The following is a 16,719-nucleotide window of genomic DNA, read 5'->3' as shown; positions in this document are numbered from 1 at the left end:
TAGTAGTAAGGCTACAAACTTCACTGGTGGGGATGCTGTTGATGTATTTTATTTTGGTCGTTACGTTCGCGGTTTGCGGCGGAGCAGCGCGTTTGGTTTCACATGTGTCTTGGTTGAGCATTTCTGTTGACAGACTTGGTGTACCAAGGATACTGTCATGGACGCTGGACTTGCTTTCCCGGTCCGGTCTCACCGTGTTGACCAACCTTTGTTTTGTGCATGGTGCATCATGGGCGGAGTCTTGTGTGCCCCCTCCCCCCTCGTTGCGTGGAGTCACGAGCGGCTGAGAAGTGAGCTCCACGGAGACATCGTAACGAAAGTCCACGATAATGCAAATGTGCAGGTGCAAAGGAGAAACCAGAGTGAAGCTTGCGCAGGAAGAAAGAATTGAGAGGGTGGCCGCCAAGGGGAGCCACGGAAAGATTAAATGTAAAGCAGGCAACTTCGACACCTCGAACCACGTAGAGCCGAGGAGGAAGTCTGGGAACCAGCACAGAAGGAATTGCACATCCCAAGTGGTCGTTGCAGGTGCACCAGAAGAGTTGGGTTCCAGGCGAATTTTGAGTTTAGTAACGGGTGTTACCTGGTCATGGTCTGTTGGACGCTTGTCATTGCTAATTGGAGAATCAGCCGAATGCACACAGACGTCGGAGTCAGAACAGACCATCACGGCCGAGCTCGGGGGCGTGGCCTCCAAGGAGGGCCTCAGCCTGTCGTGGGTCTTGCTTTACATTATTCGCCAATCTGCGGATGATCTCAAGGATAGCATGTGCAGTAGTACCCAATTCTTTCTTAGCGACCCCTTGTGGGGTTGCGAAGGAGGATACCTGACTTTTGGGCTTGTCGCGTTCGAGCGACCTGGACCAGGCGTCGTTTTTTTCCAGCAAATGTTCAAAGTTTTGGCGAGCGTCATTATTTTGGTAGCTCAAACCAGAAATATTGTGATCCAACAGCTTTGTGTTGGTCTTTTTATGAATAGCGAAGCCTTTAGCGGCTAGGTTGCGCATTTGTGAGCTGGACAGCATGCGGTGGGGGGGGGCAATGCTGCTACCCCCAAATGTTTCTTAACATACGGATGGATGTTTTCAACAAAAAGAGTTTTAAAATGTGTCTTCCTCCATGTTGGGTTTGTTTAAATTTTTTTAGTTTAAAGTACGCTTTACGTAAACGACAAGCTTGTGGCGTTTCGAGGCTCTCCTGTCTAACAGTAAGAGCCACCAGGAAGCCGGTTGGGGCCTCTGGATCATCAAATTCTTGAGACAAAGCCTGACAGAGGGCTTGATAGTTTGACAATACATGTGGCGGTTGTTGTTGGATAAAGCTACTTACTTCCTGGTTAGATGTAACTTTACTGTGCACTGTAACTGTCCCACAGAACGAAGACCACAGACCAGTTATTTTTAACAATGAACACTGTGTGCACTGTTTTACAAACAAACTTGCAGTTCAATATTCAGTTCGTGGCCACAAACAAAAATATAATAATTTACAAAAGCATTATTTTTCTTCCCAGGCATGTTGCTTAGGTGGGACTTTTGGCATTCCTTGCCCTCAACAATCCTTTGCAAATCTGGTTTATAGTGAGTTCCTGCAACTCAAAGAAAAAAAACTTGATCAAAAACAAGCTCTCTGCCAAATACACGCTCTGGACGGAAGACGCCATATTTACATGCGTAAACGATGATGTCACTCCACATTTACATCAAGACAGCATGCGCGGATAGAGCGCACCCTGACACATTCGAGTCACGGTGAACATGATGAAAATTTACTTGTGAAACCAAATGAAATTCCATTCAAATTTGGCCTTTTCATTCCGATTATGGTGTTTATATGGAGCGTTTTCATTATAGGAAATTGTGTAGTCCGTTTCAGCTCTTTCCGTGTTGCTCGCCAACCGGCAGTACAGCGTGGCGTTAAAGAGCTGCAAGAAACCGATTAAAGAACACCATGCGGTTCCCGAGCAGTGGTTTGGCCAGGCCCCAATAAGTATAAAACACTCTGGACTGCTCCATGTGTGTGTTTGATGGGTGATAATTTACCGTAAGATCGGATGGGTTATAATTTACCGTAAAATCGGTGCTAATCTTATCATGTCCAACCAGCTCCCTCTGCGGGTCACTTACTACTATTGCAGTTGATTTACTGCTTATCACCAACACTCGCAGGGCCCTGCGATGTGACTATTGCACACACGTACATTGCGATGACTATGTTCAAAAGATATATTATGCAGCCCGGCTGACCTGCCAGAAATTTGGCATGTCTAGTTATGTATATATCAGTTATACTTCGTGTGCCCTGTAAGATTATTATTATTTTTTTAAACATCGTTTCTCTTTCTCTGATGCGTATTCAAGGATCTTAAGCAAGACAAGTACACGCTGCAGAAGGAAGTGGCGCTGAAGACCCGTCTAATTGAATCGTTGCAGTCAGAGGTCGACTGTTTGAAGAAACTGCATCGACAGAACATGGAAGATGAAAAGGAAAAACTCGAGAGGAGTCACTGCACAACTATTCATGAACTCAACAACAAGGTACAAATGCTTTCTTAACTATAAAATAACATTTTTAAATCATTACATTTAAGGAGACACACTAATAGTTACCGTAGTTGCTCTTGTCTAATTCGCTCTCGGATATAATGCGAACCCCCAAAGTTGACTCCAGAAATCAAGACCTTTTTTACCCATATATAATCTTTCTATCCGAGCGTATGTTCAGATGCTTAAAGGTCAGATGACAAAGATGTCATGGGGTCAGTTAAAATTCATATTTCCATTGTTTATTTTATGTAATACATGCACTTCCAGCAAGTTTTCAACCATAGTTTAGATAAAAATTTGTTTTTTATCAGATTTTACACCGATTTTATCGGACTTATCGGTATCGGCTGATAATTAGCATTTTATGCTGAACGGCTTTAATGTCATAATTCGCCGTCATTGAACGGCTCCGCAAAAGACATTTACTCCGCGTCGGCATCGTGCACAGTATTTTTTTATTAATCAGTTTATTTGAAAGGGGACAATGCAATTTCATAAAACGACATGAAGTACACGTGGTTAAAAAAGCAAGAATTAGCCAGAAGGCTAGTTTTCATCTGTAGTCCCCTGGCCATGATGTAAAAAAGCAGTAAAATACATCTACAAGACAATATAATACAGGATACATCATCAAAGACTTACAATACTATTAAGAGATAATAAAACCACAAATCATTTGATCATAACAAAAAAACATCATAACATACTTGTGTTTTAGTGTTGGCAGCTATAGGTGTTAACTAGCCACATTTTCCGTTTTTTTGTGAAGGCCTTTTATGTTGTAGGCAGTTTCACCAGCGATCCTTCACTGACCAGGCTGACTTACTGAAAGTGCTCCTGCGCAGAGGAACGAGACGGTCACCTCTGACAGAGCCTCGAGTGACACGCTCAGAGCTTTTCTTTGGCTGATGAAGTCAGCCAGAGGAGCTGGAGCCAAATCATGCAGTATAAAGATGATTCTGATTCTCATTTTTGTTTGGCGGTGTGCCGTGAGACTTTTGGAAGGTAAAATATGAGCCTTGGCTCAATAAAGGTTGGGAATTACTGGCTTAATCATACGACAACAAATGCACAGGGACGGGAACCACAGCAACAGCACACAACGCCGAATGAACAGGCTTTTTGGCTCGTGTGACATCACAGCGCCGAAGACTGGAAGGTGCTAGATGCAAAAAGCAGAAGACGCATTCTGAATCATATCGATTTAACAGCTATATAATCACTTCAAAATGGCAGATGTGGTTTGTAGAGGGGTTCTAGAGTTATCAAGAAAAAATGTAACATCGTTGTCCTCTGACCTTTTAAGAAAGCAGAGTTTACCAACACCTGCACTGGACATCGGACCCCAAATCATGAATGACTGTGGATATTTCATGCTGGACCTCAAGCAGCTTGGGTTCTGTTCTTCACCCGCCTTCCTCCAAACCCTTGGACCTTGATTCCCCAATGAAAGGCACACTTTACTTTCATCGGAAAAGAGGACCTTGGACCACTGGCCAACAGTCCATTACTTCTTCTCTTCGGCCCAGTTGAGACGCTTCCACATCAGCTGAGGCTCAGAAGTGGCTTGACCCGAGGAACCAGACAGTCGTAGCCCATCTCCCGGATGCGTCTGAATGTGGTGGTTTTTGAAGCTGTGACTCCCGCCCCATTACACTCTTTCAGGATCTTTGCTAGATTCTTGAGTCTTCTCTGATAATCCGCCGAAGCCCACGGTGAGCTCTTTTGCTGGTGCATCTTCTCCTGCCACATTTTGTCCTTCCACTAGACTTTCCATTGACATGCTTGGACATAGCACTCTGTGAACAGCCAGCCTTTTGAACAACTTTTTGAATGGAATTATGGAAATAAATAAACTTTTCCATGATATTAATTTTTTTTGTCTGTGTATGTATGCATGTATTAATGTGTGTGACTGTGATTGAGACGTTCCTAGTTATTAGTGTGTACATTTTTATTTTCAGATGTTTCATTCAACAGAAATGTGAGGTAACATACTACATGTTCACATGGGCATGACAATCAATATTTATACAGATATATGCGTTGCGAGATGCCTGAATATCCCCAACTGGATGAATAAAGTGCCTGTCTGTTAATCTAATCTGATTTACAGTGAAGTGAGGTCAAGGGTTTTCTTTCCTCACAAATTACTGTTTCTTGTAGATAATGATGCTACAATCTGTTCTGGATGAGTCACAGCTTGTTGAGAAACAGCTGAAAGAAAAACTTGAATTCCAGACCAATGTGCTGAATAATAAGATGGAGGAGCTCCGGCTTCTGAATGAAGACACTCATAGTTCACCAACGTCAGAGTTACTGGATGTGCAGAAAAAAGTTCTGGAGTTGGAGAATGTCAAGGTAAAGGAGACATTTTGGCACTCGGCTGTTTCATACAAAATGGATATGTATGTTGTATAAGACGTGATTGGGCCTTAATTTTGCAGTTGGAGTTGGAACTGACACAAAAGGAATCGCAGTACAGAGAGCAGCAGCTGCAATTGACCAATAGCACCCTACAGCACAATCTCAAGCAAACGACAGAGGAGAGAAACAAAGAAGCTGCCACCTGGTATGCGGCATTAGAGGTAAATATTTTGTAATCCTGATTTGTTGAGACCACATAGGATTGGTTTTTATTTAGCACTCAAAAATAAAATGGCAAATATTTTGTTAGAAAGTGGAAGAGAATGTTCTGTGACACATAGGGTTGGGAATGAAAAATCGATACCACCGGATATCTCTTCATAAAGGCGAGATATGTGACTGTATCGATAGCAGACCCCATTCTCGATACAAAATCCACCAGGAATCCTTAAATACATCCGTTGTAGGGTTGTGGACCGGAAATATTGTGAGTCAAGGAATAGCTTGCCTGAGGCTTTCCAGTTTTCAACTATTAAACATGTGCGAGCGCCCTCGCGCTGTGCTCGGCCGCAGTCCGCGTTCGTAACGTTAAGTTTACAACCCAAAACAACAATAGTGGGCCATGGCAACAATCCTTGTTTATCTATATTTCTCCATAGCGTCAGTATTTCAACATCAAATAGCTTTTCAGTAGTTATGCTACGTCGGAACGGTGCCCGACTGGTTAGCACAGGGCTGTCAAGCTCAAATTTATGGTGGTCCAAAATAAAAAACCGAGACAATGTCGTGGGCCAAACTCAATATTTGATGGAAAATCACTGCGATGTACATGTGTCCCTTCTGCAGAAATGTAGCAATAAAGTTTATCATATGACAACACACTTAAATTTTGCTTTAACACAGAATGTGGAATAAACAAACTTTAATATTATAAACACGTGAGAGAAAATTATAAATGCATGAGAAATCAAAGAGAAATCAAATACACACTTGATATGTTCTTGCGGGCCAAATATTATTACATCGCGGGACAAATTTGGTCTCTTGGCCCGAGTTTGACATAAAACCCCAATTCCAATGAAATTGGGACGTTGTGTTAAACATAAATAAAAACAGAATACAATGATTTGCAAATCATGTTTAACCTATATTGAATTGAATACACTACAAAGACGAGATATTTAATGTTCAAACTGATAAACTTGAATGTTTTTAGCTAATAATCATTAACTTAGAATTTTATGGCCAAAAAGCTGGGAGAGGGTCGTGTATACACTGTGTTACATCACCATTTCTTTTTTTTTTTTTTTTTTTAACTTTGCATCCATAACAGTCTGGATGGTTCGTTTCCTCTTTGGCCCGGAGGACACTGCGTCCACAATTTCCAAAAACAATTTGAAATCTAACCGACTGGTTAGCGCATCAGCCTCACAGTTGTGAGTACCGGGGTTCAATCCCCGGCCGTGCCTGCATGGGTTTTCTCCTGGCACTCCGGTTTCCTCCCACATCCCAAAAACATGCATTAATTGGAGACTCTAAATTGCCCGTAGGTGTGAATGTGAGTGCGAATGGTTATTTGTTTGTATGTGCCCTGAGAGAGAGAGAGAGAGAGAGAGAGAGAGAGAGAGAGAGAGAGAGACACACACACACACACACACACACACACATACACGACTGCTGAAATAAGTATTTAACACAGAATTTTTCTCACTAAATATATTTCCAAAGGTGCTATTGACATGAAATGTTCACCAGAGGTTGGGAGTAACCCAAGTAATCCATACATACAAAGAAAGTAGAACAAATAAGATCAGAAATTAAGTTGTGTGAAATGACACAGGGGGAAAGTATTGAACACAAGAAAGAGGTGCAAAAGGGCATGGAAAGCCAAGACAACACCTAAAATCTATCAAGAATCAAACAGCAATCCAGCCCCTTGCCAGTGCAAATTAATATCAGCTGGTTTCATAAAGATCTCATTGCCAAGGTGTCAGTCAGTAAAGATGCATCTCATGAATGGTATGGTCAAAGAGCTTTGTCAAGACCATCGCAAACTAATTGTTGCAAAACATAACGATGGCATTGGTTTCAGGCACTTATCTAAGCTTCTGAATGTTCCAGTGAGCACGGTTTGGTCTGTCGTCATAGTCTGTTTTGTCGCCGTTTCTGGCAGCTAGATCCATTCCACACATCCACCAGCCACACACAGATGTAATTGTAATTGTGAATATTACTCCGTGGCGGACGAATATGCCAGCGCATTGGCCTGAGGTTCCGCCTGTGTGCGCTCGGGACCTGCTTTAGACAAGTCACAGGAGTTGACGAGACCAGAAAAAACACTTCCGCTGTTTCTGCTGTTAAGAAGTAACGGTACTTTTACTCCATTACAATGATCTAAATGTCGCTCTCTACTTTTATTTCTCAATTATTGCTTCTTTATCAACTATTACGTGCGCAAGACTACGACTTCGACTTCCGCATCGGGCGCCGTGTGCGCCAATCTAGTTTAAGCGCTAGTGACGTTTAAGTCTAGTTCACCAATCAAACGACACAGTCACATGACCTCACACGTCTTCTATTGGCCTTCCCGGGCATAGGTATGAACACTAGATAAGCCAGCCCGATTGATTGTCGTGCCTACGTGGCCACCATTTTGGGAAGGTCGTCGTTACGATGAAGGCAATGGCGCGCTACTCGTGTTTACATTTAGATGAACAAAAACAACAGCTTTTATGTATTGTAGTATTTGTCTGTCACTGTCTGCCCAAGCGTGGATATTTCAGCTCACTTATATCGAAAACACCTTGCAGTAAATTGGAGATTTGTTGTAGTTTTGACTGTGCATACATACATACGCGCGCGCACACACACACAGACACACAGCAACATCAGAATTTGCACCTTTTATTGTGTAATTTTTTTTCATTGATCATGCTGTGGTTAAAACAATCAGAAGTTACTATTTACTCAATACTTTAGTAATTATTTCACTGTGTACTTTTTACTCAAGTAATTTTTTTTGGAGGTCTACTGTTTTACTGAGTCACATTATTGCCAAGTAACAGTACTCTTACTTGAGTACAATATTTGGATACTCTACCCACCTCTGGGTGGGTAGAGTATAGTTTTTTTGTTTGTTTTTTTTTTGGTTTTTTTTTTCCCCTCAATATTCTTTTTATTTGTTTATGAGAAGGGCGACCGACTGGTTAGCATATCTGCCTCACAGTTCTGAGGACCCGGGTTCAAATCCGGCCTCACCTGTGTGGAGTTTGCATGTTCTCCCCATGCCTGCGTGAGTTTTCTCCAGGTACTCCGGTTTCCTCCAACATCCCAAAAACATGCAAGGTAGCCTGAAGACTGTAAACTGTAAAAAATCCGTAAGTGTGAATGTTAGTGCGAATGGTTGTTTGTTTCTATGTGCCCTGTGATTGGCTGGTTCAGGGTGTACCAAAGAAAGCTGGGATCGGCTCCAGCACACCCACGACCCTAGTGAGGATAAGTGGTATGGAAAATGGATGGATGTTTATGAGAACTGTCACCATGTCACATCTCGCCAAAGCTCTCAAAACATCAATTGTGATGGTATCTCACTCTCTTTTTTTTAAATAAACAAATGTATATAGCTCCACAACTGTCCTCCTTTTTCAATTCAGCCACTCCGTTGTTTTGAATGTATGCTACTGGATGTTTTGGGAAATTGTCGTTTATGATAAAATTCTTCTTCAAATACAAATTCCAAACAGATTAACTGCAGATTTTATTCTAAAATTTACAGATAATTATTATTATTATTTTTTTAAATTGTTCAAAGTCTCCTTCATAGGTTTCATGAGCTGTTACTTTACACAGTTTCCCCCCCCCCCCCCCCACACATCAAAACAGACGGCTTATGTCTCTTCTTTGCCTCTCTTCTATGCTACAGAAATCTCGTGAGGTGAATCGTGAACTCCAGGACCATTTGGAAACGGTTCTACAACAGGCCCAGGATCCAAACAGCAAAGGCAATTCTCTTTTCGCTGAGGTAAAAGACAGAACTATGCACCATTTTCACAATTGTCACGGTTCCAGATTATCCCACCACTAGTCACTTTAAACTGCTTAATTTTCTTGCACTCTGCACCATTTGCACATTTGTCACTGTACCATATTATCACTCCATTTCAAACTGCTCTTTATTGCTAGAGGACTCTGCATCATTTGCACAATTGTCATTGTATCAGCATTACCACATTACATTCCTCGGTGACTCTTGTGGTTCCATAGTGTGTTGTTTGTATTTTTTGTCAAAACGGCTCACTGTTGTCATACTAGAGTGGCTCAAACTAGCGGCGACAAATTCCTTGTCTGTTTTTTTACATACCTGGCAAATAGATGGTTCTGATTCTAACATTTCTGGGAATGTTGTTATTTCATTGTAAATTTGAACTGTCAATTTAGGAGTTTTTATGTTGACACATTGCCTGGAGGGCACTGCACCCTTCGCCTTTTTTGTTTGTTTTTGCCAGATTTATATTTAATCATCCAGCCATCCATCTCCTTTACCGCTTATCCTCACGTGCTGCCGCTTATCCTCCCGTGCTGGAGCCTATCCCAGCTATCTTCAGGCGGGAGGCCTGTGTGTCACCCTGGAAAGAGAAGTTCAGTATCTCAGTAGGCGGTGTGTGTGTGATTGGGGGCTCCATAACCCTCCCAGTGTCTTTGGGTAAACAAGATGGGAGTCTCCGTTTCTGTAAGACTCCAGTATCATAGTGGCGGGTCGGTGGTGGGGGGTGGGGGGTGGGTGAGTGAGAGCGAGAGCATCACCTTTCAGGTCACCCAAGAATCTCCCTTTTATTGGTTGCGGGTTTCCATTTTCTGACCCATCAGAAGTGTATGAAGAGATATGATGTGTCTGGATTCTGCTTCCAGAAGTCCTGCATCAATGTAGTCTGGGCGGTCATCGACAACACTCTAATCCCTTGCCACTGCTGCTCCAATACTTTCTTGGCGCTTCATGGTCATGAACGTCTGCTTCAGGGACTTGGGAGTCTGCATTGCGCCTCAGAAGGGTGTCTCCATTTGCAGCAGGTGACCAACATCCCACAACCCACCAGATGATTAAGATTGTGGCCCATTGGGTCAAGATGTGGTTTGGCAACCTCTGGTGTGGCTTGGCCCAGCGTTTTTACACTGGTGCTCCTGTCCGTTGAAATCCTCCTATTCCAACACATTGCTCGCCATTGCGTATAGAGTGTAGCATGCTGTGTTTGTCAATTGCAACGTCACTTCTGGTAGCCCTTGCGGTGGATAGTAACCACACCCCGGTCAGTGTCTTGAGCTTCTGGTATTTTCGGGGAGTGCTCAATACGCGGAATAAAAACCTCCTTTTTAGCTAAACTATAGTTGACAACTTGCTGGAAGTGACATGCATGTATTACAGAACATATAAACAATTTCAAATATTAATTTTAACTGACCCCATATCTTTGTCATCTGACCTTTAAGTGAAATAGTTTACATTTTATTTCCACTTGTCGTAGCGCACAGGCAGTGAGAGATGTTTGAATTGTGTAGGCATTGTATTTTTTATGAACTTTGTCATCATGTCATATCTTTGTCTTTGTCATTGCATCCAAAGTCTCTCTATAATCTATAATGATTTTAGCCCTCATTTTAACACATTTTATGAGACTTTAAAATGCATAACATTGGATATTAACTGGTTAGAGTTGCATTGAAATGAATTCAAGAAAACAAACTGAAGTCGGTCTGCAAATCTTTGTGTTTCAAGCAATGTTTATCCTTATCCCTTTGCAAGATAACAAGCTTTCATTAATGCATGTTATCTGGCGATTGGTAGAGTGCCTGAGGGTGGCAGGGCGGTGCTCTCAACAATGGAGAGGTAACTCCTCACAAATTGCATACTCTTTGCCTGAACATAAAGAAGTTTGTACATTTTGCCGCATCTCACAGCAATTATTGTATTTAAATTGTGTGCCAAATTGAAAGACTTCAAAGACACAATGCAATTTGGTCCTGGCTTTAATTGGCATGAAAACAACCAGTGGTGGTAGGTCTGCTTCTATGGGTCGGTTTGGACCAATTGCTCTTGTTAACACTTTAGTGTTATTGCACGTAAATGTGTATTTAGAATAAGAATTTAAACTTACCAAAATCTTAAGTGTGTTGTTATGCCATCAGTGATTGAATGAATACCTACATTTGATGTAAATCTTTTAACATGATGTTATTCCCGTTGAATAACCCTGAACATTTCTTTTCATATCCCCCTTTGTCACATAGTTCTTCCTTTGTGTGAACGTTGTAAAATGTGGAAAAACATCGAGGCAAACATTGTATTAGTGCTGCAACGAATACTCGAATGTTTCGAGTACCGTAATTTCTCGAGTATAATGCACATTCTTTTCTCCCAAAAATTGAAACCCTAACCCTAAAAAAACGTTACCATTTTATAATTTAGTGGTTATGAAAAAGCTGTACACTTTCATTCCAAAATGCCACCGACACCTTGTGGTTATAGAAAAGGTGTAGCCTACACTTTAATTTGAATATGACAGCCGTACGTACATATGACTGCCTATATGTACAGTTATGCTCATAAGTTTACATAGCCTGGCAGAATTTTATTTATCTATTTATTTATTTATTATTATTTTTTTTAAATATGACTGACGACTGAACAACCATCATCATTAATTTCTTTATGGTTATGTTTTGTTTAATGATAATGCTTTTCTGAAATGCTTGACCGATGATTTGAATCACATTAAAATAAAATTAAATGTGTTTCGCCTTGTGCTTAATGTTTTCTTTTAAGAATTGTACCCATTTTACAAATTCTGCCTGGGTAATCAAACATATGAGCACAACTTACTGTATTTTCACAACCATTAGGCGCACTTAAAAGTCTTAAATTTTCTCCAAAATGGACGGCGCGCCTTATGTTTGCACCGAGTTCCAAAATCTTTAAATGTTGTTGTGACTTTGATGAGCGCTCCGCTTGACTGACTACGAGCATTTCCTGGCGACACGCTGCTTATATAGAGGAAAGGCGGACGTAACTGAGGACAGTATGCGGACGTTAAAGGGGGAAGGGTGCATGTGAAAGAAGACGCTAAAGGCACGCCCCCCCAGTAGGTATACAGTGCCGGTATGTATATTGTCCAAAAGATGGATTTGGCTAAGGACTTCCGAAAATGGCACCTACGAAGCTATACGCTGACGAAGCACAGTTTAAACTGCATGCTATCAGTTACGCGGAACAACATGGGAATCGAGCAGCCGCGAGAGAATTCAAGATCAATGAATCCATGGTTCGCAATTAGATGCCTTGGCTAAGGTATCTGCTTTGACTGTTGTCCGAGCTTTCGCGAAAGCCGGCGACTGACTCCGACAATGACGAGAGGGAACCCGGCATGTTTGATGGAGAACTTGCCCAGCTGTTCATTTCGGATACAGAAGATGAGGACTTTGATGGATTTGTGGATGAGGATTGGTCAAAAAAATAGCGTGAGTACATTAAATACTTCAATAAAGTACAACCGAGCTCCGTTTTTCTCCCGCTGTCTTCTTAAAAACATACACTAGCGTGCATGCTAGCGTATGTTTTAGGATGCATGCATGCTACCGTATGTTTTAAGCTAGCGTATGGTTTACCATGCCTGCCCCCAATAATACGATGTGCCTTTTGTATGTGTGAAATACAGAAATAGACCCCGTAACTGAGACTGCGCCTTTTAATACGGTGCGCCTTATGGCCATGAAAATACGGTATGCGTTTTCAAATTTACGAAATAAAAGTAGGGCTGTGAATTTCAAAATACGAGCAAGTAAATTGAAAAAAGGATTACGTGTTCAAATAAAGTTATTAACTTCAGAATAAAAAAAAAAAACATCATGCGTTGTAAAAATGCATTACGCAAAGGTAGAAGGGTTTTCCAGAATTTTGAGATCAACTTTGGGAGTGTATATTATACATTGGTGAACTCTGGTAAGCCCTAGAGGTGTGTCAAACTATTTTTTTGTCGCAAGCCACAGTAGGGCTGCACGATATGTTTGATCATCATCAAACGTATCAGTTGAATCAGAATCATCTTTATTTGCCAAGTATGTCCGAAAAACACAAGGAATTTTTTTCTCCGGTAATTACAGCCGCTCTAGTACGACAACAGACAGTCAATTGACAGAGAACACTTTTGAGACATAAAGACATTGACAAAAAACTGTCAGTGAGCAATAAAGGTAATCTCACAAAACATTCTCCAAATAAGAGGCAAAAGTTTTTGCTTCACTTCCCATGGGGTCACCACCTGTGGGAAGGGCCATAGGGGTCGGGTGCAGTGCGAGCTGGGCGGTGGCCGAAGGCGGGGACCTTGGCGACCCGATCCCCGGCTACAGAAGCTGGCTCGAGGGACGTGGAATGTCACTTCTCTGGCAGGGAAGGAGCCCGAGAAGTTCCGACGAGATATAGTCGGACTCGCCTCCACGCACAGCTTGTACTCTGGTACCAGTCCTCTCGAGAGGGGTTGGACTCTCTTCCACTCTGGAGTTGCCCACGGTGAGAGGCGCCGAGCAGGTGTGGGTGTACTTATTGCTCCCCGGCTCGGCGCCTGTACGTTGGGTTTCACCCCGGTGGACGAGAGGGTATCCTCCCTCCGCCTTTGGGTGGGGGGACGGGTCCTGACTGTTGTTTGTGCCTATGCACCAAACAGCAATTCAGAATACCACTCTTTTTGGAGTCCTTGAAGGGGGTGCTGGAGAGCGCTCCCGCTGGGGACTCCCTCGTTCTGCTGGAGGACTTCAATGCTTACGTGGGCAATGACAGTGAGACCTGGAAGGGCGTGATTGCGAGGAACAGCCCCCCCGATCAGAACCCGAGCGGTGTTCTGTTATTGGACTTCTGTGCTCATCACGGATTTTCCATAACGAACACTACGTTCAGGCATAAGGGTGTCCACACGTGCACTTGGCACCAGGACACCCTAGGTCGCAGTTCGATGATCGACAGGCACCAACCACCTTACGGCCCCAGCTCCGGGTGGCTGACCGGAGCTGTGGCCGTAAGGTGGTTGGTGCCTGTTGTGGCGGCAATCCCCGAACCCGTTGGTGGACAACAACGGTGAGGGATGCCGTCAAGCTGAAGAAGGAGTCCTATCGGGCCTTTTGGCATGTGGGAATCCTGAGGCAGCTGATGGGTACCGGCTGGCCAAGCAGAATGCAGCTTTGGCGGTCGCTGAAGCAAAAACTCGGGCATTGGAGGAGTTCGGTGAGGCCATGGAGAAAGACTTCCGGACGGCTTCGAGGAAATTCTGGTCCACCGTCCGGTGTCTCAGGAGGGGGAAGCAGTGCACCATCAACACTGTGCATAGTGGGGATGGGGCGCTGCTGACCTCTGCTCGGGACGTTGTGAGCCGGTGGCGGGAATACTTCGAAGACCTCCTCAATTCCACCGACACGCCTTCCTTTGAGGGAGGAGAGTCTGGGTTCTCTGAGGCGGGCTCTCGTATCTCTGGGGTTGAGGTCACTGAGGTGGTTAAAAAGCTCCTCGGTGGCAAGGCCCCAGGGGTGGATGAGATTTGCCCGGAGTTCCTCAAGGCTCTGAATGTTGTAGGGCTGTCCTGGTTGACACGCCTCTGCAACATCGCATGGACATCACGGACAGTGCCTCTGGATTGGCAGACTGGGGTGATGGTCCCCCTTTTTAAGAAGGGGGACTGGAGGGTGTATTCCAACTACAGGAGGATCACACTCCTCAGCCTCCCTGGTAAGGTCTATTCAGGGGTGCTGGAGAGGAGGGTCCGTCGGGAAGTTGAATCTCAGATTCAGGAGGACCGGTGTGGTTTTCGTCCTGGTCGTGGAACAGTGGACCAGCTCTACACCCTTGGCAGGGTCCTCGAGGGTGCGTCGGAGTTCGCCCAACCAGTCTACATGTGTTTTTTGGACTTGGAGTAGGCGTTCGACCGTGTCCCTCGGGGGGTCCTGTGGGCGGTGCTTCGGGAGTATGGGGTACCGAACCCCCTGATACGGGCTGTTCGGTCCCTGTACGACCGGAGTCAGAGTTTGGTCCGTATATCCGACAGTAAGTCGGACTCATTTCCGGTGAGAGTGGGACTCCGCCAAGGCTGCCCTTTGTCACTGATTCTTTTCATAATTTTTATGGACAGAATTTCTAGGCGCAGCCGAGGGGTGGCCTCAGTATTGCATCTCTGCTTTTTGCTGATGTTGTGATTCTGTTGGCTTCATCAAGCCGTGATCTCCAATTCTCACTGGAGCAGTTCGCAGCCGAGTGTGAAGTGGCTGGGATGAGAATCAGCACCTCCAAATCTGAGACCATGGTCCTCAGTCGGAAATGGGTGGCGTGCCCTCTCCGGGTCGGGGATGAGATCCTGCCCCAAGTGGAGGAGTTCAAGTTTCTTGGGGTCTTGTTCACGAGTGAGGGAAGAATGGAATGGAATGGGAGATTGACAGGCGGATCGGTGCACTGTCTGCAGTGATGAGGACTTTGTATCGATCCGTTGTGGTAAAGAAGGAGCTCAGCCGAAAGGCGTCGCTCTCGATTTACCGGTCGATCTACGTTCCTACCCTCACCGATGGTCACGAGCTGTGGGTCGTGACCGAAAGAACAAGATCCAGGATACAAGCGGCTGATATGAGTTTCCTCCGCAGGGTGTCCGGGCTCTCCCTTAGGGTGAGAAGCTCGGTCATCCGGGAGGATCTCAGAGTAGAGCCGCTGCTCCTTCACATCGAGAGGAGCCAGGTGAGGTGGCTGGGGCATCTGATTCGGATGCCTCCCAGATTCCTCCCTGGTGAGGTGTTCCGGGCACGTCCCACCGGGAGGCGACCCCGGGGACGACCCAGGACACGCTGGAGAGACTACGTCCTTAGGCTGGCCTGGGAACGCCTCAGGATCCCCCTGGAAGAGCTGGAATAAGTGGCTCGGGAGAGGGAAGTCTGGGCATCCCTGCTACTGCTCCCGCGACCCGACCTCGGATAAGCGTTAGAAAATGGATGGATGGAGGGACTTTTTGCTTCAAGTTGCACTAACATTTGAGTATATAAACATGCTGGAGTTCTGTTGAATTATGCTTGAAGGTTTTGGTAAACGTTTGTGTGCGAATAAATGTTGGTGGACATCAAGTGATATGTCAGAGGGTTCTTCATGTGTCATACTACACGAAAGAGAGAGAGAAAAAAAAAAAATCATTTTGGCATCCTAGGTACAAATCGATGGTCGTTGATTATGGGATCTGGGAAATCAGGCCCATAAAGGGGCTAAAATCTTTTATTCTAATCCAGGCACACGTAGCAGTTTGTTGTTTACTTGAAACGAATACACTCAAATATTGAAATACTTATGCATATTATGTTAAAATGTTATGAATCAATCAAATTACAGATTGTTTAATAACAAATAAATCGTGCTCGGATTGTTCTATACGTACTACAGTATAACTGCGCAGAAAATGAAATAATTTTTAACTTTGTGTCTAGGTGTATACTTACCCGCTCAATACTACAGTGCACTTAAATAGAGGTAGACTTCACATAAATATCTCAGTATACTTGTGTGCTCTGTTGAGCATAGTTTTTCTGCTGAAGTTGTTATAAACTGTCCAATAAATACATAGAGGGGGGAAAAGAAAAATGTGTGATGGTCTTCACGTCACGAGGATGTTATGTATTTCTTCACATTGCAATATATATCGTAGGGTTACAAAAAACGAAGACCTCAGAAGAGGTCTTCGTTTCTTCCTGTTAAATTGCCTCATCATATTATTGCATATACACAACAAATTGATGGAATAAT

The 16,719-nt window shown here is 43.9% G+C and overlaps 1 protein-coding gene across 2 annotated transcripts in view; it reads left to right on the top strand.

Moving 5' to 3' along the window:
• The window catches only part of spdl1 (spindle apparatus coiled-coil protein 1), a 59,795-nt gene that overhangs the window by 10,610 nt on the left and 32,466 nt on the right, over positions 1–16,719 (top strand). For both annotated transcript variants that reach the window (XM_061685971.1, XM_061685970.1), the window contains exons 3-6: positions 2,361–2,537; positions 4,713–4,907; positions 4,994–5,134; positions 8,836–8,934. In XM_061685971.1, coding sequence (XP_061541955.1) covers positions 2,361–2,537; positions 4,713–4,907; positions 4,994–5,134; positions 8,836–8,934 — 612 coding nt within the window. The remainder of the gene's footprint in view (positions 1–2,360; positions 2,538–4,712; positions 4,908–4,993; positions 5,135–8,835; positions 8,935–16,719) is intronic.

The sequence above is a fragment of the Phycodurus eques genome, chromosome 9 (genome assembly GCF_024500275.1).
Source record: "Phycodurus eques isolate BA_2022a chromosome 9, UOR_Pequ_1.1, whole genome shotgun sequence".
NCBI lineage: Eukaryota > Metazoa > Chordata > Actinopteri > Syngnathiformes > Syngnathidae > Phycodurus > Phycodurus eques.
This window is presented reverse-complemented; position numbering and strand designations above follow the sequence as displayed.